Source organism: Fusarium musae, chromosome 10, assembly GCF_019915245.1.
Source record: "Fusarium musae strain F31 chromosome 10, whole genome shotgun sequence".
NCBI lineage: Eukaryota > Fungi > Ascomycota > Sordariomycetes > Hypocreales > Nectriaceae > Fusarium > Fusarium musae.
The window spans coordinates 1,878,862-1,901,075 of record NC_058396.1 but is presented as its reverse complement, the minus strand read 5'-3'; the positions used below and the strand labels follow the sequence as shown (position 1 = coordinate 1,901,075).

General features: G+C 49.6%; 9 protein-coding genes across 9 annotated transcripts; 4 read left to right on the top strand and 5 right to left on the bottom strand.

Moving 5' to 3' along the window:
• Positions 1–274: 274 nt before the first annotated feature.
• Positions 275–3,361, top strand: J7337_012807 (uncharacterized protein; the record flags this gene model as incomplete). Its single annotated transcript, XM_044830309.1, has 3 exons — positions 275–681; positions 735–2,315; positions 2,368–3,361. The coding sequence occupies 3 exons, from the start codon at positions 275–277 to the stop codon at positions 3,359–3,361; spliced, it is 2,982 nt and encodes a 993-aa protein (XP_044675225.1).
• Positions 3,362–3,833: 472 nt separating this feature from the next.
• On the bottom strand, positions 3,834–4,573 carry J7337_012806 (uncharacterized protein; the record flags this gene model as incomplete). The annotated part of the gene is made up of 3 exons (XM_044830308.1): positions 3,834–4,221; positions 4,321–4,402; positions 4,423–4,573. The coding sequence occupies 3 exons, from the start codon at positions 4,571–4,573 to the stop codon at positions 3,834–3,836; spliced, it is 621 nt and encodes a 206-aa protein (XP_044675224.1).
• Positions 4,574–5,614: 1,041 nt separating this feature from the next.
• On the bottom strand, positions 5,615–6,226 carry J7337_012805 (uncharacterized protein; the record flags this gene model as incomplete). The annotated part of the gene is made up of 1 exon (XM_044830307.1): positions 5,615–6,226. The coding sequence occupies one exon, from the start codon at positions 6,224–6,226 to the stop codon at positions 5,615–5,617; it is 612 nt and encodes a 203-aa protein (XP_044675223.1).
• A 362-nt stretch (positions 6,227–6,588) lies between these two features.
• Positions 6,589–7,923, bottom strand: J7337_012804 (uncharacterized protein; the record flags this gene model as incomplete). Its single annotated transcript, XM_044830306.1, has 1 exon — positions 6,589–7,923. The coding sequence occupies one exon, from the start codon at positions 7,921–7,923 to the stop codon at positions 6,589–6,591; it is 1,335 nt and encodes a 444-aa protein (XP_044675222.1).
• A 4,086-nt stretch (positions 7,924–12,009) lies between these two features.
• On the bottom strand, positions 12,010–15,357 carry J7337_012803 (putative NRPS-like protein biosynthetic cluster; the record flags this gene model as incomplete). Its single annotated transcript, XM_044830305.1, has 3 exons — positions 12,010–14,902; positions 14,949–15,099; positions 15,180–15,357. 3 exons carry the CDS (start codon positions 15,355–15,357, stop codon positions 12,010–12,012), a joined length of 3,222 nt encoding a protein of 1,073 aa, XP_044675221.1.
• Positions 15,358–16,373: 1,016 nt separating this feature from the next.
• Positions 16,374–17,365, top strand: J7337_012802 (uncharacterized protein; the record flags this gene model as incomplete). The annotated part of the gene is made up of 2 exons (XM_044830304.1): positions 16,374–16,573; positions 16,624–17,365. 2 exons carry the CDS (start codon positions 16,374–16,376, stop codon positions 17,363–17,365), a joined length of 942 nt encoding a protein of 313 aa, XP_044675220.1.
• Positions 17,366–17,469: 104 nt separating this feature from the next.
• Positions 17,470–19,185, bottom strand: J7337_012801 (uncharacterized protein; the record flags this gene model as incomplete). The annotated part of the gene is made up of 1 exon (XM_044830303.1): positions 17,470–19,185. One exon carries the CDS (start codon positions 19,183–19,185, stop codon positions 17,470–17,472), a length of 1,716 nt encoding a protein of 571 aa, XP_044675219.1.
• Positions 19,186–19,953: 768 nt separating this feature from the next.
• On the top strand, positions 19,954–20,784 carry J7337_012800 (uncharacterized protein; the record flags this gene model as incomplete). Its single annotated transcript, XM_044830302.1, has 1 exon — positions 19,954–20,784. The coding sequence occupies one exon, from the start codon at positions 19,954–19,956 to the stop codon at positions 20,782–20,784; it is 831 nt and encodes a 276-aa protein (XP_044675218.1).
• Positions 20,785–21,236: 452 nt separating this feature from the next.
• On the top strand, positions 21,237–22,127 carry J7337_012799 (uncharacterized protein; the record flags this gene model as incomplete). Its single annotated transcript, XM_044830301.1, has 2 exons — positions 21,237–21,743; positions 21,792–22,127. 2 exons carry the CDS (start codon positions 21,237–21,239, stop codon positions 22,125–22,127), a joined length of 843 nt encoding a protein of 280 aa, XP_044675217.1.
• Between the last annotated feature and the right edge of the window lie 87 nt (positions 22,128–22,214).

Sequence of the window (22,214 nt, the reverse complement as noted above, 5' to 3'; positions counted from 1 at the left end):
CTTTACACGTTAAAGCGGTATAGCTGGTGAACCATGAGTCAGGCTGTGTCAGACCAGTGCCCAGATTTCGTTTCAATAACAATTATGGTCGCGACTTGAGGAAATAAGCCAAACAAAACAGAAGTTTTCTTTCCTTCGAGCTTCGCTTATTTAAGTACCCAAACGCAAGTGAAAATGACGCTGTATTCTATCATTCACTTCGTCCACTCTTTCTCACCCTTGTCTTCTCTACCTCTGGCTACTAAACCTTGAGTAGAGGTCACACACTAACAAAATGAGGTTTACCAATCCCAAGTCTCTGGTCGCGTTTACGGCACTTCCCTTCTTGGCCAGATGCTTCTCTATCATCGAAACATCCAGTGGCGCTACGGTAGCTTCCGCCATCTTCAGCGGGCCAGGTCTCATGATCATGGGTGTCAGTTCGCTCGGTGAAATGAGCATGGGAACATTTACCGATGGACCATTCGGCCTCGGGAGTGGAGGTATGCTGACCAGCGGAAAAGCAACTGGAGCCTACACCTCGGGGGATCGAAACGTCGATAACGGCGTTGGAATTGGTTACGATTGGGTTTGTGCCCCAGGTACCCAGAACATCAACGCTTTACAAGTTCAGCTGCAACTTGAACCTGGGTTCAACGGTGTCCGCATCGAATTCGTGTTTGCTACAGAGGAAGCTCCAAGGTACAAGCTCTTCACTCTACGATTGAACTTTATTTCTCTAACACTATACATAGCACCCTTGGTAATATGGATGCTATATCCATCCTTGATATAGCCCTTGGCGCCCCGATTCAATACGCCTCTGATACCGATGGGAATCAAATAAATGCCTTGTCTCCTTTCCTACTCACACCGGATGCCATCGTCCCCCCAGACAGTCTCACGGGGTACACACGATCCTCACCACCACTTGTGAGGACGATAATGGCTACTAGCGGTACCGTGAACGTGGTGTTATCCGTCTGTGACGTTGGAGATGCATTCAACGACTCTGGTTTCCTTCTCCGAGCAGAGGGTTGTATTGACTGCGACTTTGGATCTGACAAAGTTGAGGTCAACTATGTTTACGAAACAACGACACTCCCTCCTGGAGAACAACCTTACACTTCTACTATTCCTGCGTCAGACACCGCATCTGGTACTTTTATTGTTTTCGTGGAGGCTACCGGAGTTACCACTACTACAGTTGAAGCCACCACAACTGCTGATGAGACAACCACGACTGGGGAGACAACCACGACTGGGGAGACAACCACGACTGGGGAGACAACCACGACTGGGGAGACAACCACGACTGGGGAGACAACCATGACTGGGGAGACAACCACGACGGGGGACACAACCACTACAACTGGGGAAGTGACTAGCACCACCACTGCTGAATCAACAACTACGACGACGGATGATCTGACAACTACAAGTGTTGGAGTAACAACAACCACGGAGGTGTCTACGACAACCGCCGAGACTACGACAACAGCCGAGACTACGACAACAGCTGAGACTACGACCACCGCCATTGGCGAGGTCACCACAACGGAGCTGGTTTCAACAACTGAAGAGTCAACCTCGGTATTCTTTGAGACTACCACCGCCACGACTGATATCACATCGGAGTCGGTTTTCACCACAGAGGAAACAAGCATCACAGAACAGTTCACAACTGTCATCACTAGCAAACTGAAAACAACCACGACTGCCGAGGTGTCAACTTCTACTGAGGAAATGACATCATCTGCAACAGTTGAGTTCTCAACATCTACTGACGTTGAGCCAATCCTCAGCACTACCAGTGAGATCGTTTCCACCAGCGTTGACCTGGGACCTGTTCTTGCTTCAGATACAACGACAAGCGAGTCTATTGTGCCGACTACAGATGAACTGATTGAGTCCACTACGACAAGCACATCTGAGTCTAGCACTGTTATCCCTGAGGCCTCTAGCGAGTCTATGACCTCCTCAACTGTCAGCACCGCTCTCCTTTCAGTTTCCTCTGAAGCTACCTTTCATTCGGAGGAGACTTCGACTTCGGCCTCAGAAGTGATCCCAGAGACCACGTCTGCTCCACTGGAACCAGTGACGTCCAGTTCTCCCGAAGTCCCAACAACTTCATCATCCAATGCCCCTCCGGCAACATCCTCTCCTGTTGATGGCCCTTCAAACATCGATACCATTCGTGGGTATACCTACAAGGGTTGCCTTGGATCCGCAGATGGTTACCCTAGCTTCAACCTGATAGGCTCCGGTGCAAACATGACCACTTCAAGCTGCGTTGCCTTGGCTAGGGGCCGAGCCTACGTAGGAATCTATGATCGGTAAGTCAACATCAAATAGCCATCTATCTTCTAACACTGACCAACTGAATAGATCTTGTTATGCTTCAGACTCCCTTGACTCAACTAGCCTGGTGCTGAACGGCCGATGTGATATTCCCTGTCCGGGTGATAGCAGCCATTTCTGTGGTGGTCTGGTTGTATCCTCTTCAGAGCGCCGTTGGGTCGGTCCACGTAAATCACTTGATAGGCGAGCTGCGCCAGCCAATATCCTCTTGACCCTGTACGCTCTAGATGATGAGCCTCCTTCGCCTGGTGAGACCAGCACGGAGAGTGAGGTGCCAGTTACCACGCAAGATGGAATCACAGCCATTCCAACAAATGCGATTTCCTCTGGGCCGGCGGCCGCTGTCACGGAAATTATGACTGAGTCTGTTACCCTTCAGCCGGTCGAGACAGTTATCGACTCTGTTACACAGCCAGGAGAGACACTGGTCGAGACTACGGTTACTACAGTCACTTACACTATCGTCGACCCACACAACCCTTCAACCATGACTGTTACCGAGTACTGTGCTACTTTGTCTTACGAGCCTTGCAGTCGTTGCGCTCACCCCCCCGTTCCCACTGTCGAGATGACCACTTACGTTATGCCTTGTAAGGCCTGCGGTTATCATGGCGAGAACGAAGTCACAATCACTGCACCTTGTGCTGCCGCCACAGAGTCAACCAAAAATCATGCTCATGACTCTCAAGGCTTGGTTAATGCTTTTGCGCCCACCCGAGGTGCATATCATAGTGTACCGGGGCCTGTCAGAACAGTCACCACAGCACTCAGAGATGCCAAACCTACCGCTGGTCATATTGAGAGTACCAGGCCCAGCCAGCATCAACCCAGCGACGGGAAGAATACAGTTCCTAGCGCTGGGCACGCACAGCCCCATGCGGTGCCTTCTCAGTCTTCTTCTAGGACCAGTGATAAGGTTACTACAGTGTCGGGAGTTGTAGTTGCGGGAGCTGGGCGCTACGAAACGGGTATCTTGAGCTCCTTCGTGATGATATTCATTGCCCTGGGTGTTATCTTGTAGCTACTCTTGACATGCCTTCTCATTTGGCACTTCCTTTTTGATCATGGCTCTAAGAACGCGTCGGGGCACTGCTACGACATCTGAGAGAAAGGGGATGTTTTCATGTACATATTTTATTGGCGGAGATGTTTTACGTATAGCTCAGATCTTATGCTGTTTGGGGCTCACCACCATATATATTAGGCCCGGCTTCCAGTCCGTGGTGTCATGTGCGTGTACAGGCGAAGCATTTATCCCCCATTCCCCATCAGAGCACGTTTTCCAGAGCTCCTTGGCACTTCCATGATGCCCTGCTGCCACCTTGTGTTGCTCTCTCCTCTGAAAACTTGTAAGTGCCTTCTGAGCTTCTCTCCCGTTTCTCTCTCATAGCTGCCTATAAATCCGGAGAAGCTTGTGTTCTTTTCCTCGCTCCATGCCGCACGGTATCGTATGGCCACCCTAACGGCCCCGGGGGATCGGATTCGCACGAAGCCTAAGAATAAGATTCACCGTAGAAAACGTTCCACTTATTTTCCCAATATGAGAGTCGAAGGTTAAACTCCAGAACTTGCCTTTCGAGACTTGCGAGCTTTTCTTCCTCCTCCTTGAGATCGGCTTCCAGTTCAGCCTTAATTCTCTCTTGCGCCTGGATCTGAGGGTATTCTTTGGTGCGTTCCAAATTTGACGGCCCAGCCCCGCACTCATATATCTCGATCATTTCGAACCTCGCTGTGAGGATCTCGTCTTCGAGAGCTCGTACAGCTTCTTGTTTCTGTTCTATCCTTCTCTTTTGGATGATCACTTGTTGCACGGCTTTTGATGCGCAAGACTTGAACTGCCCAATGAACTGCTCTACTTGACGTCTATCAACCCAGTGTGGACTGGGAAAGGGCGTTATTTTCTCATTCTTGGATTTTCTTGTTCTTGTTCTCACTTCAGTGGAATACGGAGGGGGATATGGTCTTGTGTGCCGTTCGTACGCTATGTCATAGACTCGTCGTTTTCTTAGGTCTGATAGTGTAGAGTATGCATCGTTGAGCTTCCAGCTGCTTAGTATACACGCTGGGTAAGTTGATAAATACTAACGTTTTGGAAGTTTAAAGTGGCTTGGTTATCATCGGGGTTCTTATCTGGATGCATCGTCTTGGCCAGTTGTCGATAAGCCGTCTTGATCTCATCTTGATTCGCTGTGTGAGGCAGCTGCAATATTTTGTAGTAGTTAACAAAATCCATTCTGAGTAAAGTGTTTTGAGGCCGCAGAGAATATTTGGTGGTGAGGGGAAACAGTGGGCTTTCTGGGCTTTCCTTGGTCTTAAAGAAAGGTCAACTGGGGTTGTGCTTCTACAAGCACTGTGATAAGGTTGAGAGAAAGAAGCTTCAGCCCCAACATAAAGGCAAAGGCCACAAACTCACATAAACACGAAAGGGACCTTCATACACGTACCTCTGACCACAGTGCGGAGCATAAAATTCTATCATATTTGGCTGTCGCCGAGTTCCGATGGTCTATGTGATCTGCCTTTAGTCTCGACTTACAGTTTACGATTCCACCTTTCACAAACTTGTCCTCCACCACCGTGTTTGATGTATCTGGGTCAGGTCTTGGATAGTTCACCTGGCAATAATTTACCCACATTATCTGTCTCTGGCCGAGTGGAGGTCCGAGGCGGGAATGCTCCATGTCTTGATATGCCACTGTGATGTCATACATTCAAGTGAATCACGCGTCGATGAACGTGTGTCTTTTCATGCTGGACAAATTCTCTCGCGTCTTTCTGAGCTTTAGTAGACTCGACTCGTTATGGGGATCCCAGTGATAAAATGATTCATTATTCGTGTGACCTAAAACCGATTCAAGATATTAAACATTATGAAACCGATCCAAATAAACACCAGGCTTGAGCCGTTATCGTAGACGTAGTGTAGTAGCGGTAGGTGGATAACGAGTCTCCTTGACGTCCTGCCAAAATGCAAGCTGCTGCTGAACGTGGTGCGTCCCCTGTATGTGCCAGTGTTGGCGAAATCGACAGCCAAGGACCATGCAAAATCAGGGTGAAAAGGGGAAAGAAATAGAGTAAAAAAGTAATAAGCAAAGAAAGAAGAAACTTAGAATCCAATCAATTAACGACGTTTCCCAGTCGTGCCATATTAACCTCCAAAACTTCATCGCGATGCCATCTTTCCCATTTCCATCGGTAAACATTAAACAACCTCCAAGAGCAACAATTCGCCCAAAGTACGCAAACCACCAGAACCACAACAATAAAGGGTCGTTCACAGCAGAAAAGAACCCCACAGTTTAGGATGTCCCCTAGAAACCTCCTTCTTGGCTCCGTTGCTCAACAGAAACTCCTGCCACTTCCCCTCCCACCGTTCCCTATCCTTCCTTTTCTGCTCAATCTTCAAGTCATTCTTCGTGTCTTCTCGATTCTTCTCCTCCCAGAGCCATTTATGGTATTCCTTCTCAGCCTCTACACTCTGCCACTGGATCATCGGTTCAAACTTTGCCTGAAGCTTCGCTAGCCTCGCCTCACTCCTGGCAATCGACTCGCTATCCAAAATAATCTGGACTTCCAGGAGTTTGGTGCGTAACTGGTCAATCTGGCGCTCGCGCTGTTTCTCGCGATCGAACTGCTCGCTTAATCGCCGACGAAGTGACCCGAACCAGTTGAGTTTGGCTTTCGAGCTGTAGAAATCTATTTTCTCGAGGTCACGGGTGTTGAGGTCGAGTTGATTCCTCCGAGTGTGGAGACAGCGCTCGTAGCATTCGATTATGCAGAGAAGTTTGAGCGCTTTAGCGTCGAGGTAGAATCCTTTCTTTCCGGACCATAAGTAGGACTCACGTCGTGCAGCTGGTGGTGACACTGGTGAGTGATTGTACGACATCCCCGGTTTGGGGAAGCTTGGCCGCTGGGACCTAGGAGAATGGTGTGAGTGACGGTAGCCAAAATGCTTATCTGTACCGGGGAGAGTGACCTTATCTTAAGCTTGTACCGCTGGGAGCAGGGCCAGTTTTCCCAAGTGAGGATGGTGCTCCGTAGTGAAGGTGAGCTTCTTTCGTGTTTGGCCGAGGGCTCGCATCCACCACGTCTGCTCGTTAGCCAAGAAACGGATACATTGTCATCACCGGGGCCAAAGCCGTGCGTCGTTGGGGTCATTATTTTGCAGCTTTTATTCCAATTCCTCCGTGGGTATACAATCTCCCCAATGGCACAAGTCTAACATACACAGCAAGTTCAAACTTTTGTCTATTTAATCCAGCCCTTAGGTCCTCCCCATGTTCCCTTGACCATGTAGTTCTTGTAAACCCAGGGGAAGAAGTCCTTCTTCAAGTGGTAGAACGAGCGGCGGGGAACGGCTTGGTCAATGCCGAGAATCTCACCGAAAGTCTCCTTGGGAACGCCACCATACTTGAACTCGGCCAGCATCACCTTGCCGTATTGTGTGAGAAGAGGGCATGAGGTGTAGCCATCATAGGCGGGCTCAGGCTCCTTGCCATCAAGGGCACGTAGTAGGTTGCTAACAAGGACGGGCGCCTCTGAGGTGACAGCGGCGACAGTCTTGGAGGTAGGAAGGCTTGAAGCATCGCCAGCAGACCAGACGTTAGCGAACTTGCTATGGCGGAGGGTGTTGTCGTTGACGTCAACATAGCCAGCCTCGTTGGCGAGAGCGCTCTTCTTGACGAAAGCATGAGGTCCCATCTTGGGAACGACGTGCAGGAAGTCAAACGGCTTGGTGACCTTGTTCTCGCCATTGGCAAAGACAGCGTTGTTGCCCTCAATAGCAACAAGATCATGCTGGAAAAGACCTTCAACTCCACGCTCTTGTCGCAGCTTCTCAAGCTCGGCACTGTACTTGGGAACACCGAACATGACGGGAAGACCGGTGGCGAAGGTGATCTTGATAGGAGAGCCAGAGGGGTTCTTGGGGTCATAGAGACCAGTCTGCTTCCAGTGGTCGAGGGCAAGCCACATGGCCTTTTGGGGAGCACCGGCGCATTTGATGACGCCGGCGGGCTGGGTGAAGATGGCGTTACCCTTCTGGAGGCGCTGAATGTTGGGGAAGACCTTGTCGCAGTAGTCGTAGCCGTAGATGGAAGAAACAGGACCGTTGCGCTCGGCAAGTGCTTCGGGAAGGCCTTTGATGCTGTCGTAGTTGATCTTGATGCCTGGCGCAACAACGAGGTGCTCGTAGTTGACCTTGTCGCCAGTTCCAAGAGTGATGCTGTTGTCCTCAGGAGTGAGGGCATCAACGCTGACGTTGTAAAACTTTAGCTTGGGGTCGATAAGCTCGGGCATGGACATTTTCAACTCCTCCTTGGTCTTGAGTCCAGCACCAACGAGTGTCCATCCAGGTTGGTAATGGTGCCACTGAGCAGGGTCAACAACGGCGATATCTTCACTGGCGAATCGGCCGCTCCGGAGAAGTTGATGGCTGATGGCGAGACCAGCAGAGCCTCCTCCAACAACAACCACCTTGTGACTCCGGCTAGCAGATGTCACGGCCGCAGCGGTAGCGAGACCCCTCCGAGACTGGCCAAAGGCCGCAGATCGAACTGCCAGTGTCACACGACTCGAAAGCATTTTGAGTTTTTGAGTTTTTCTTCAAAAGGAAGAGTGAAGTCGAATTGCGAGAAAAAGCTCAAGCTGAAGAGTGAACACGCCAGAAAAAGTACAATCGAAGTGACGTACTGTACGTACCCACTAGCGTTGAGCGCTTTGCCTATTCAGGGCCTGATAAGGACGGGTTATGGTTTGTCCGAGACGGGAACTAACCAGCCGAGGATAAGTCTCAATTGCGTGATTCAGGGATAAAGTGATTGCCGCCGATGGTCCGAAATTAGAGCCCGATGGCCCAACTGCGTTCTTTGGAACGGCGACTTCCGGGCATAAGCTGAGAAGGCTCAAGAATAATAGCATGAGTGGATATTGTACAGGCCTAGATTTCTATGTACAAGCCTGTATCTTTAACGTATATGGACGTGAGTCCTGCTTCTGCCTCCCGAAACACCAAAACCTAATCGCGGCGGGAGCTCTGTAGCTTCACACAGACTTCAGGTAATGGAATGGTTGATATATCAAGGTGTGATAGCATCAGACACTAACTAAGAACAGCTAACCTCCCCGAAAGGCTTAAGTTAGATTTATACATAGCGGAAGAGTAGCATGACATGGTGTAGGATCCTTGGTTGTCGACTTACCCTAAACCGCCATTAACCAAATGCATTACCTGCCAAGCATTTCTGTCGCGTTAAATATGTATGTCGGTGTCCAGTACTTCAAAAATCCAGAGCCATATCAATATTTAGCCCTGTTAATGATACAAGTTGTGTTGCAAGCATATGGTCGGCGACCAAAATCTAGTCCCCGATGACGGCGATGGAAACTCGAACCACCGTGTTCAAGAATCACCATGCACCACTGGGAAGAATCGGCGACTTCTTTGATCCATCCTCGTCTATACTCGGAACAAATGTAAACTACATGCTCATATCATCCTCGGCAATTTGTAGGTTTGCACCAACCCCTGCTAGCCATCTAGCACTGGCCCCAGCACTCTCTTGACTGAGAAAGCTGGCACTGTCACCTACCGCAAAAACACCACGTGTGCTTGTCTCTTGAAACTCAGTTTCTATCAAAATCCTCCCTTCCGATGTCATTTCAAGATCTAAGTGTTCTGCGAAAGGTCCAATAATAACCTTTCTAGGCTTATGCGCTAGTAGGCCGTACACTGATTCTGCCCCATCCGTGAACTGGACAGTCACTGAGGTTTCTGAGCTCTGCAGTGATTTGATGGGCCTGTTTTCTATTCTGAAGCTACCGTTCTTCGTCCCTAAAATTTGCGGATGGCGCTCAACATATGAAAGCTCGTTGGCCAAGAATGTTATATGGGGACTGAATTGGCGGGCGAGATGAGCCGACAGCACTGCTGCCTCGATCGAACTTGGAGAGTCGGATGTGATGGGCACAGCAGCCTCGTTAGTCGCCCTTTTACCAACACCGAGGCATTTGGAGACGTCGAAACTGTCCAACGAGTCAGGATTTGGGGTTTCGTAGTCCTTCCAAACTCCAAACGGGGCTTACATCTTCTTCCCCAAAGCTTCTTCATATCCTGGGATATCTGGAAGAACATCACAGCTACCCATAGCCAATATCACCTTTCTTCCCTTCCACCATCAGCCTGTCGCGTCTTCCGCTTCGAATACCATGCCTTTCTCACGGACAGAAGCAGCTGTCACGCGGCTGAATATGATGGTTTTGAACTTGGTTTTGATCTCAGCTATAGTCTCATCCTGGATTGATTTCGAGATCGCTTGGTTTGTAGTCTCATGGAGCCTGCCTCTATGGTCGTCGATGCCGAAAACAATGGTACTCCTTCGCGCACGACCAAGAGCCAAGGCCGCAGAGAGACCAGCTGTCCCTGTTCCAATGATCAGAACATCCAGGACATTGCGAAGGAAATGAGGCGCGCAATGAGATATGTGCTGGCCAGGTGAGGCATCTTTAGAAAGGATGTTTGAACTCAAAATGAAGCAATATTAGTATGGAAAATGGAGATGAGATGGAAAGGGGACGCGAAGAGGCTATATGCGTTGGTCCTCGAGGAGAGATAAGCGTATACTTTTGTCTCTCGAGTGGACAGTTTCTAGCCTTATTATTGGGCTACATACGGACTATAGGAAGTTGGTGCTAGATCTCAAAGGTCGACTTTCTGACGGAGGAATATTGGCGTTTCGTTTGATGATGTGAGACTCATCTACCATCATGCTTATACGTTACAGAAAAAGAGGTTTAGGCACAGACACCGGCTGCTTTTGACCATGCTATGGACTTCACATACACCATACAGATACAATATTGAGACTTGATGATGCAAATCTGATTTAGGCTGGAACATGAATGCTTGTAATCCCTGCTAATATTCCTCGGCCCCAAAATCAACAGCCGTCCTATTTAACGACCAGCTAGTTCCATCAAAGTGAATTCGAGAACGTGAATGCAGAAGATCTTCTATGAGATAAAGTAGAATTGCTATAGGGAGACCATTTCTTCCAGGCCGGCAACCTGCTTCAGGGAAGAGAATTCGCACTAATATCAGGTTTATCAGGGCCGTGGAGCTCACGACACTTCCATTTCAGAGCCTCTACTGACTCTTTAGCCTTGTGAAGTATCTTTATACAAAACGGCTCCTCTTCCGACTGCTGGTACTGATGAGGACAATCTTGATGCGGTGGCACTGCATGCCACTGAGCCTGCCGTTTTTCGAGATAGTTTAAAACACCCCACAAACACTCTTCTTTCCTCCCATTTCCGTAAACCTCAGCCTTGACAGCTTTCTTAGCCAAATCCGCCCATTCCGTAGGGTTTAACTCTAGATTGTAACTTGTAGCCTCTGTGGAATACTCAACACCGACTTCACTGAAATGTAGACGTTTCAGTTCATTCTTCTCCGTTGAAGCCTTGGCCTCTCTGTCTATAGACTCGAGGATGACCCCGTACTGCTGCCCTACTGACATGAGGAGAGTTCCCAGAAGTTGAATATTCTGCATGGCAGATAGGTGGCTTGTGGGACAGATCTGACAATGGGCGATTTGGCTAGCTGTTGATATCGTTTTTCGAAGAAATGGAAGACCCGATGGAAAGGTAAGTCTTTTGTTCTTGCAGAGATCATCTACTGTGAGGTAGAAAGTTGCCAGGCAAGAACATGAGCGTGACGATGTTTGCGGGACGGGTGATATAGTAGCTACCGAGACAGAATTTGAAGCGGGGGAGTGGAGGGATGGAGCGGCATTGGAGTCTGATAAGGTGTCTGATGTTGGACATGAGCAGTCGGTGACGTTTCCTAACTCAAGTTGAAGTCCGCTGAGGATCTCAGAGCCCAAGTCAGGCATGAAACTTGAATCTAAACATAAATTCAAGTCACCATGACCGAGAATATCAATCGTTGACTGAGGTGATAAGAGGGACAGGAAGGGCGTATCGTCTTGAACTGCTGGAGTAGGGAGTGCTGCCATCAAAGCTTGCCGACGTTTTGCAGGTCTGCCCATTTGTCTCTTGACAGAGTAGTGACAATCAAGGCCAAGGCTAGAGCATCTTTGACATGAAGGTTTTTCGCCATCACATCTTGACTTCCGTTGCCCTAGACCTGTTAGGCTTCATTACCAGGACAGATGGAGAAGGGATGACGCACTACAGGCTTCGCAGGCTGACCGCCGAGCGGGGCTCGGAATGCTCGACTTGGTGACGGAAGATAGTGTCATCGCGGAGAGATATATATCGGCGAGATTTTGAAAAGAAATTAGTTGGAAGTTCGAAGTGTTTGAGCGTGTCGTGGGTTGTAATATCTTCGTCGGAGACTTTCCAACGCCGTGATTGACCAAGCGTCGTGAGCAAGTAATGTGACAAATCACAAGTTAGATAACTCGCCGACGGTCCACTTTGCGGACGACGGCTAAGGCATCTCTCCAGAGTGACAAAATTGTTTGAGCGAGTTTAGTGTCAGAGTAGTGGACCTTGGACTGGTTTCTTTTTGGCACTTCGCACCAAAGTCAGATTTGCATACTTCTTGATGAATAGGCAACCTGCATTATGATCTTGGGACATGGTATATAACTTGGCTATCGCTGATATTCTGTTCTACTATCTGCATCCAAAATTACCAAAGAGCGCTCAGCCCTTGATATTCTCGTTCACCCACTTCCAAGTCTTGATCAGCCGCTCACGAGTCAGTGGCTTAACGTCCCGTATTGAAGCAGAGACCTTCTGTGTCTGAGCAACATCGAATAAAGAACTCTCATGACCCTCACTTGCACCTCCATTCTCCTTATCCTTGGCATATGACCCCTTCCACAGACCTAGAAGAGCCTGTGACGGATGATTGGCGCTGTCGTCGCTCAACGCCTTCTCCAAGCGCTCAAGCCACTCCGATGATGAGACGATCTCAAACCCAGGGCTCTCGTTACTGGTAGCTAACCAGTCCAGCATTTCTTTCCACGTTGGCGTGGTATGTGGGTTCAAGACATGGTAGACAGGCGTCCCCGAGCCATTGGAGGTGGTGGATGCAATTTCGACAACAGCTTGGGCAGCTTGCTCGACGGGAAGCCAGTTGAGCACTTCATTTGGAAGATCAGGCAGACATCCTATAATCTTGGATGTTGAGAGCAGTAGCGGATACGCCTCGGTGGTATTCCAGACTCCAGCTTCATTACTACAAAGTTGACCGACCCGAACGATCGAGGCCAGAGGAGACTCATGTTTCTTGTTCACCGCATCGCAGATCTGTTCGGCTACCCACTTGGAGCGTGAGTAGCCAAGTAGTGAAGCTTCTCTAGGGTCCTGGGAGAGCTTTTCAGCAATCGGTCGAGAAGTAGAGTCACTCACTGCCGCAATGGAGCTGACAAAGATGAATTGCGCATCAGTCTCTATAGCGATATTGATCAAGTTTTTTGTACTCAAAATCTGATCTTCGAATGAGTTGAGTCGAAGACTAAAGTTGACCGCCCAGGCTGAGTGAATTATCTTCGTAGCAGTCGCCGAAATCTCCCGAAGCTGTTGTCCAGAAAGTCCAAGATCACTCTGCGTTAAATCGCACGGAAGACAGACGACTTTATCCTGACGTGGTTCTAGAGGTGGTAGAAATCGTTGGAAGAGGGCTTCAGATATCCGTTTCTGAGCTGCAAATGGACCGTCAGCTCGGAGCAGACAGTAGATCCTGTCAACTTTTGGGTCATCCCGAAGAAGATGAAGTATATGTGCCCCGAGGAACCCCGTCGCGCCGGTGAGTACCACGCGCGTGGGGCGATCATTGGGGTCTTGAACGATCTTCATAGCCATCTGGGCTAGCCCTTTCTTTTCATCTAATGCTTCGCGATTTTGCTGTGCTTGGGTTCTGCCACCACTCGCAAAAGAGGATGCCCCTGCCCCAATGATACTGCTGGTATCATGCGAGGCTGGATCAAAATTGCTGTACTTCTCAGCGAGAGCTTGCATGAGGTTGAGTTCTGACTCATCGAGGTCAGCGTTCAGCTCGTAGTCGCCTGAATCGCCTGAATTTGCTCGTTCCAAATACTCAACGAGCGAGTTGACGGTGCCTTGATCGTAGATGACATTCAGAGGAAGCCGACCATCCTCGGACGATAGACAAGTCTGTTCAAGTAGCTTTCGGATTTGTATACAAGCGATGGAGTCCACGCCCTGGCGATACAAGTCTTGATCCGGCTCAACATGCTGGCCGAGGACTTGCTCAAAGCAATCTTGAACCGCCTTTTGAAGCCCCTCTTGAGGGATTTTCGTCGAAGATGAAGTGTTGCTGTAAGCCCCTTCAATTTCATCCGAGTACTTCTCTTCAGCTTGCCGGCGAAGGATAGTCCCCTTGCTACTCTTCTCCAGCGGTTTCACACCCTCTTTGACAGGGACTACTAACAGCATCGTTTTGTTGATTCGAGTATGGGTTTGACTGTCCGCGTTCAACTTGTCGATATGCGGCCAGACTGATCCGATCACTTCATCTGCACTGAGGTCGCTCGAGGAAGGGAAGAGAAGTGCTCCGGCATAGTCTCTTCCACTGCCAAAGATGAGAACGTCCTGTAGTAGTTTGCTAGAAGCAAGTATGCTTCCTTCAATAGGCGAAGGATCAAACTTCTTTCCGTTAGCAAGAGTGATCTGTGCATCGGCTCTGCTGTGATACCGCCACGCATTGGGGATTGATGAGTGTGGTTCAAACAGATCAGAAGTCGCATATGATCCATCTTCGCGATTTGTTTTGATCAAGAAAGGCCAGTCAGGCTTCACAACAAGCTCCGAGAGTCCATTCTCGCGAGGTTCGAATTCGATAAGCTTTGGATCATTAATGGCCCGGAGGAATTGCCAGTCCTTGTCTTTGGCATAGCCCCTATGTGAAGACATCAGAAACCCACATTCTGCACTCCCCATGCGCGAGAGGAGATTCACGCCTTCGTCTACGAGCTTGTCGCCTATGGCTGGCGGGAGAGCAGCGCCGCCGACACCAACCAGGTCCATTGTCTGAAGAACTTCGATGCCCCCATACTCTTCTGACAGCATCTGAAGCACATACGGGACTGATGAGAAGTATTTGACGGGTATTGGACTGTGCGAGCGTGCAAACTCGATGGCTCTCATAATATTGGCGCCTGTGATGGGAGCCTGTCCTTCGGAGAAGAACCATATCGAAGCACCGCTTGTCCACGCCCTTAGGCAATCTGGGAATCCACCATGATAGAGGGGAGTAGTGGAAAATGTCGCAGGCTTGTTCTTTCCGGGAAAACTGTACAGAGCTCCCATCACTCCGAACTGCGTTTGGGGGATAGGCTTCGGTAGTCCTGATGAAGTTCCCGAAGTGTGACATATGTACGCTGTTTCCGAAACACCGGGGGTCTGCTCCAAGCTATCTGTTGGTGAATCATCTTTATATGAAGGTATTTTGATGATCTCAATGTCGTCGGAGAGCCCGCGCGCTCTGTATTCGTAGATGTCATCAACGAAAACATGTCTAATGTCTAGAGTCTCACAAAGATGCTGAACAGCGGGTGGCGCCAATTGAGGCCTGCAATATGGTCAGACTTGCGTATCCCTTGAGGCCGGTGACTTACGCAAGAAGCAAAACAGTATAGCCCAAGCGCATCAAACCGAGCCATGTCAAGACAAACTCGGTGCTACTAGACGATAGAACGCCTATTTTCAGGGACTTGGGTTCCTTTGGCAAATGAGTTGAAAGTATCGCTGCGGCATGCTTTGATGTGTCTGAGAGGTGTCGAAATGTGAGGAGATGACGGAAGACTACCCATATTAGCCACGCATTTGCCATCAAGGTTGACGCTTACCTTGGGTAGACTTCAAATGTGTAAATGTCGCGAAACCCAAAGCCGGTGCATCAGGAATTCTCTCAGCCTGGTCATCTATCAATTCCACCACTGTTGTCCATGTTTCGGCATTGTCGTCCTCTCGCTTCAATCTCGCAGCTTCGCCCAGCGTACAAGTAAAATAATTCGCATCCGCCATTTCATGGCACTCGAACAAAAGACACGTTTGGGACTGGTAAAGTGAATCACTGGCGATGTATAATTAACCACGTCTTCAAGACGTTTGACTTATGGCAACTCTGGTTGTCCAAGCCATCGGCCCACATGAGTCAACGCGTCATAGGTACTTAGGTACCTATCTTATCTCTCGCTACCTTATCTTATCTAGGTATTGACGGTTCAGTGGCGCCCCATTTCGTCACAGCGCAGCGTACAACGACTACGTAGCACTATTCTGTGCACTACCCTTCTCCCACTCAGCCAAGATATGGGCGCAAGGCCAGGATCATGCCACAATTGTAGGCGCGGCCGCTTGAAATGTGACCGATCCATTCCGCAATGTCTGAAATGCACGAGCAGGGGTCAAAGCTGCCTGGGCTATGGCGTCCTGTTGCGATGGGAGAAGGGTATGGCAAGTCGTGGGAAACTGGTTGGTGTTACATCCGATGATATGAGCAAGATTCAGAATGGACATACGACCGGCACTCTACAAGCGCCGCTCGCTCGTGCCTTGTCTACAACGCCACCCGCATTCACAAGTTCCGAGTCGAATCCTCCTTATTCTCTTACAGACCCACTTGTGCAAGATTTAGACTGCAGATCGAGGAGATATCTGGCTTATTGTAGGTTGCTTCCATCCTCTTGGCTTGTCTTCTTACTAATGGTCTCTGGTGAAAGTTGCAAGTGATGTCTGCAAGGACTTTGTTCTCTGATAACTCAAAGCATAACCCATTCCGCCAGCTGATTCCAATGGCGTACCATCAGCCCATGTTGTTGCAAGCCATCATCGCCAGTTCGGCTTTGCATATGTCAAACGCCTCTCAATTTCGACCAAGCGCGTCAAGCATCTTTGCAACGACGGCATCGCCTCAGAACAGCAGAGACGTAGTGGACTCTTTATCGATTGGCCACGCGACATCTTACCCAGAGGCCTTTCATGACGCGCTCAGGGCCAAGCAGCAGGCACTTTGTCTACTGAACTCCGCTATCGGAAACATGGCTTCAGCCAATGTCGATGCCATTCTGGCAGTGGTATTCCTACTCATCGGATTTGAGCTCATTGACTCCGGGCGAGGCAGCTGGAAATTCCACATCAACGGTGCGAGAATGATTATTGAGAAGCTCATAGCATCTGACTCAGGGAATGGGACCCCTTTCAGTCCTCTTCGCAGCTGGTTAGTGTCAAATTGCTTGGTGTAAGTAGCCCTGTTCAGTTGTTGATTGTTCTTGACCTTACATGAACTAGGTATGATCATCTTGGGTCATCATTCGCGAATTCTTATCTACCGCACGGTGGCAAGCTATCAATGACTACCATGTCGCTGCTTCAGGATGCGGAAGGGAACCATTGCTCATCATTTCCGGCAGCTCTTCTTCCGTTAATACAGGCAGGGGCTCGAATATTGGACATCACCGACGTTTACATGTTCCATGATACTTCGACCAACCCAGGACAGCACGACGCGCTTGAGCTCTTTTACGCTGCCAAGTCATTCGACCCAGCTGCCTGGGCCACCAATTTACAGCCACGGTCGCCCGCCGATGACCTTCTCCATCGGACCATGGTTGCATGCGCACACCGGACAGCTGTATGTGTCTATCTTTCACGCATCATTCTTGCTCTATGGCCTAGTACGATGTTGCCAGATGATCTGCAGGTTCTAGCGGCCGAAATCATCACTCACCTTTCACATTTGCACCCTGGAGATGCATTATTCACAGCAACAGCGTGGCCTGCGTTCATTGCTGGCTTAGAGACGCGTGACCTCACGAATCGTGCCTGGGTAGAGAGAAGATTCCAAGAGCTCTGGAAGATCGAGCCTTGGGGGCTCACCAGAGAAGCTCTCAAGGTATTGAGGACATTATGGTGCGGGAGTAAGAATGGGATTGCCTTGACGAGCAGAGACGACGAATTCTACGAACGGGAAGACAACTGGAATTGGATCGAAAGGCTGAAGAGCCTAGGCACCGACTGGTTGATTGCATGATTGTATGCCGGATGTTCTTCTATGCCGGCTAAAGAGTTCCAGCCCTCCAACGAGGATTCTACAGGCTAACGTTTGACGATGTGAGTAGAATTGTACATGTTGCGTCATGTATCTCTCAGAGTACTGCCGTTGCTGTCTTGGTTTCTTCGCTGCTCGGCAATTGCCGCTTCCATGAGTTCAGCCCTTTCATCCGCGGTCAAATCACTACTGGCTTTAGGTACCTTACCCCAGATGGCCAATATCAACAAGCTCACAACGGCAGCACCTACTCCAAACCAGAACGTGTTCTTATAGCTCCTCGCCAACCCTTCCTCGTCTACCGTTGCTGATTGGATGATATCCGTCAAAGCAAGGACAAAGGCTACACCTAGCTGCAGCACAGAGTTAATGACACTACCGGCCAGTCCCTGCTGTGCTGTGGGAAAGGTCGTCGTCACGAAGACCGTCATCAAGATCGTGGACAAATCGATTCCGATAGTGCTGAAAATGACCGCAGGAAACACCCATGCCCAATAGCTCCCCCCGGGCGGAATCAGGGCTATCAGAAGCTGTGACCCTACTGCACCCAGGCCAGAAATGATCAATAACACGCGTCCTGGGACCAAGTGCAAGATAAAGCCCTCTATGATGCTGAAAAGAAGGCCTGCAACGCCGAGAGGCACATACCAGGCTACGACCTGCAGCGGACTGGCGGACATGATGTTCTGGAAGTAGAGTGTTCCATATACAGAAAAGATGCCCCAGGTGCCGTAGAGCAGGAAGAGGGCTAAGAGGAGAGGGCTCATGCACGGAGTAGTGAAGATCGAAGCTGGCAGGAGAGGATGAGTAACGACGCGCGTTTCGACGTAGACTGCAGTAAGAAGAGACAAGACACCAAATCCGAAACAGATTGGAATATATGGTGTTCTCCAACCTGAAGGGGCATGTGCTGATTGCAATATGGAAAACACGACTAGGGTGAGGCCAGAGACGATCGTGATGGCGCCAAGGTAGTCCATGGCGACTTTGTTTGGGGTCTGGTCTTCGGAATGAGGCCGCGGAATGGACAAGATCGAAGTCAGCAGCGTAATTGCCGTCAGGATGGCGCCGATCCAGAAGTAAAAGCCCCAGCGGGTAAACTGGCCAAAAATGCCTGCCATGAGAATGCCACCGAAAAAGCCAAATACAGCTGAAGTACCATATACTGCAAAGACGAGATTCTTTCGTGGCCCAGGACGATACAAGGAGCCCATAAGCATGACTCCAGTAGGCAAGAAAGCAGCAGCTCCAAGCCCTTGCAACGCACGGCACAGGTCGAGCATCAGTGGATTTATGCTGAACCCGGCTATTACACTCCAGATAAGAAGCCAGGCTAGACCCCACATGAAGACGGGATATCCTCCCCACATGTCGCCCAGACGTCCAAAGACGAGCAAGGTGCTAGCGATGACGAGGGAGAAAGCAGTCGCTGGCCAAACGCTGGCTGCTTGAGGGATATCGAGCTCTCTGATGAGTGTTGGAAGGATAACGGTGAATCCCGAAACGAAGTACTCTGTCAGGAATTGGGACATGGAGATGCTGAAGATGAAGATTATCTCGCTCCAACGGGTTGTAAAAATCGGAGGGCGCTCGCGGCCGAGACGTTCGATACGTGCTTGGAGGGACTCATCGACGACGGATGACGATGCGGCAGTGTCTGGCGCAGCGTCATCGTCAGGTGGAAGATCAACACCCTGAGCTAGAGCCCTGGGGTTACATTCTCTTGACAGGACAGTCGGCGCTGTGGAGGAATGGCTAGGAGCCTGATGAAGTGGCGATGGAGGTGTCGATGATTGTGCCATTGTACTTGTCGATCAAATGCTGGCCTCTGGGTGGGAAGAGATGTGTACGAGCAGTGAAAGGGCTATGAAGGAGATGAGGGCAACGGATCTAGTAAAACTTCTTCTGGCAAAACCATTACGCATTTGTCACCATAATGTATAAAAACGTGGTGGGTGAATCGGCGGACCACGGAAATTGGGTAAGATGGCTCCCAAGGATTGGAAGTGTTAGCCAGATACTGACACATGCTTGAATTGTGCATGTTTTTCGCAACTGTCTCAACAAGTGGCGTCGTATCTACATTCTTACCACTTATCTGTGTTCCCTTACTAACAACTAGGAAAACCAGAACCAGTCAGGTATCCTGACAGCCTATCAGCTTTCACCATTCTGAATTAATGAAGCTGAAAACCACTTTGTTGCGATCTGAGTCCCTGCGATATCTAAGGTTTTACCGGCAAGGCGGCAGTGGATACGACGCTAATGCACGACAGGAGCCTTGGCTTCCCAGGTCGGGTTAGCCCCGGACGATCTACCAGCGTCTGATTGCTTTGAGCTTCATCGATGATATGGAACAGGGACGGGCTAATTACCAACTTGTGTTGATACAACATTTGCCAGTATCAAGATATTTGATTAGAAATCTAGCATTATTCAGCAGAACTGTCCAAGATGTATTTCTCGCCGTCTCAAGGCCGGCATATATTCTACGTCTTGTGGACTGCGACCTTGTCAACGACTGCACTCATCCAAATACGTCCTTTCCCCGTCTTCACCTCTCATTCATTATGCCACCAGTGATACATTGCATCCGCCATGGGCAGGGCTTCCATAACGTCGGTGCAGGATGCTACACTCTTCCTGACCCTCGCCTGACTCCTTTAGGCGAAGAGCAGAACATGGCATTGAGAGAGGCCGCCTTCTCGGACCAGTCAAAGATATCTCTGGTCCTTGCCTCTCCTCTTTTCCGCACACTTCAATCTGCCTGTCTAGTGTTCCAGCCAGTGCTCCAAGGTAGCAGCAAGTGTCACCCTGCGATCATTGCCCTCCCTGACGCGCAAGAAACCTCGGATGACCCGTGCGATGTCGGAACGGATCCATCAGTCCTTCGCAAAGTTGTAACCGAGAACCACTGGCCTGTCGACCTCTCTCGCGTCAAGGACGGATGGAACGTGAAAGCTTTAGGGACTCGCTACAGCCCAGAAAGCACCGCTATAGCAGCTCGCGCTCGCGACGCCCGCATCTTCATCCGGCAGAAGATCCGAGAACTGATCGAGCAAGGCAATGCAGATCCCCAAGTTGCTCTCGTGACACACGGCGGCTTCTTGCACTATTTCACCGATGATTGGGAGGACTCATGGTTGAATCCTGGGACGGGATGGAAGAACTGCGAGATCCGATCCTACATCTTCGAACAAGACGTATCAAATGATATAGATGTGGAGGCCAGGCTTACTGAGACTATGGAGAGTCGATTGAGAAGGGGAAAGGGAAATCCTATGCCGGCCAAGGATGAGCAGGCGGTGCTATTTGAGCGAGCGATGGATAGTTGGGAGAAGCAGGGGCTGCAGAGGCCTGATAGAATAGGAATGAAGGTGGAAACGAGTGTGATTGCGTGATAGAGTTCTGTAACATAGTACTTGCACTGTCAATTTCAGGATGCAGTGCTCGTTCTCCGGAGTGAAGGGTCAGGCAGAACAAACTTGCACAACATCCATCAAATTATTCACTTCAATCCGAGTCAACATTGACCCACGTGCACGAGATCTACCTACTGCAGGGTACGGCAGGCTACGAGCGCAATAAAATTGAGATATGTAATTATAGGCAGAATCACTCTCCTTAGCATATAATTTATTTCACTCATGGCATCATTGACTATAGTGGTTTACGAGACGGCATAAAAAAGAGGAGTGCATATTGACAACGTCATCGACTCAACTGACGAGTTATGACTGGATCTCTACGCGCTCCGCACAAGTTACACAGCAGCAAAACACAATCTACCCCTCTCGTCCAAAAACACCAAACTTTGTCTAATTGAATATAGATTTTGTTTATCTATTTTATGATGGAGCGCTCACAATCTGACACCCTGCCTCTAGCGAATTCGGTCCAAATTCCCCAGCTCGGATTTGGTGTGTATTTATCCCCACCCGAAGTCTGCACCAAATCATGCCTCACTGCACTCGAAGCTGGATATCGTCACATCGACACAGCACAGTACTACGCCAACGAAAAAGAAGTCGGACAGGCTGTTCAAAAGTCCAACGTCGATCGGAAGGACGTTTTCTTGACCACCAAGATCCTTGAGGCTGCTGGTTCTGTTGACGGAAGCTACGCAAAATGCATTGAGAGTATTGAGAAGCTTGATCCTGAAAGCGGTTATGTCGACCTTTTTCTCATTCATAGCCCTAATAGTGGCTCTGCAAAGAGAAAGGAGATGTGGCAGGCCTTGGAGAGGCTGTATGAGGATGGAAAGGCTAAGAGCATTGGCGTGAGCAATTTTGGTACCAAACATATTGAAGAGCTGAAGCAATTCGCCAAAGTCTGGCCTCCCCATGTCAATCAGATCGAGGTATGTGGTCAAATAACGTCGCATCATAAATACTAACAGGTACATCAGCTGCATCCGTGGGCACACCAGAGAGACGCCGTGGAATACTGCGAAAAGAACAACATCGTGGTAGAAGCTTATGCTCCTCTCGTTCGCAACCAAAAAGCCGATGACAAGACGCTCAAAAGCATCGCATCCAAGCACAACGTCACGCCTAGCCAAGTATTGATTCGATACTGTCTCCAGAAGAACTGGGTCCCCCTTCCAAAGAGCGATACGCCCGAGCGCATCAAAGCTAACGCTGATGTTTTTGGGTTTGATCTGGATGACAAGGATATGAAGGCGCTGGATGATTTGGACGAGGGCGCCGCGGGTGCAATTGTGCAGGCGGTGGATAATTATTGAACGCAGTGAAACTTGCTTTGTGATGAAGATTGGTGTGTAGTTTCAGGTATTGGGTTGCAGTGCAAGGATGTGATGAGATGGATGTTA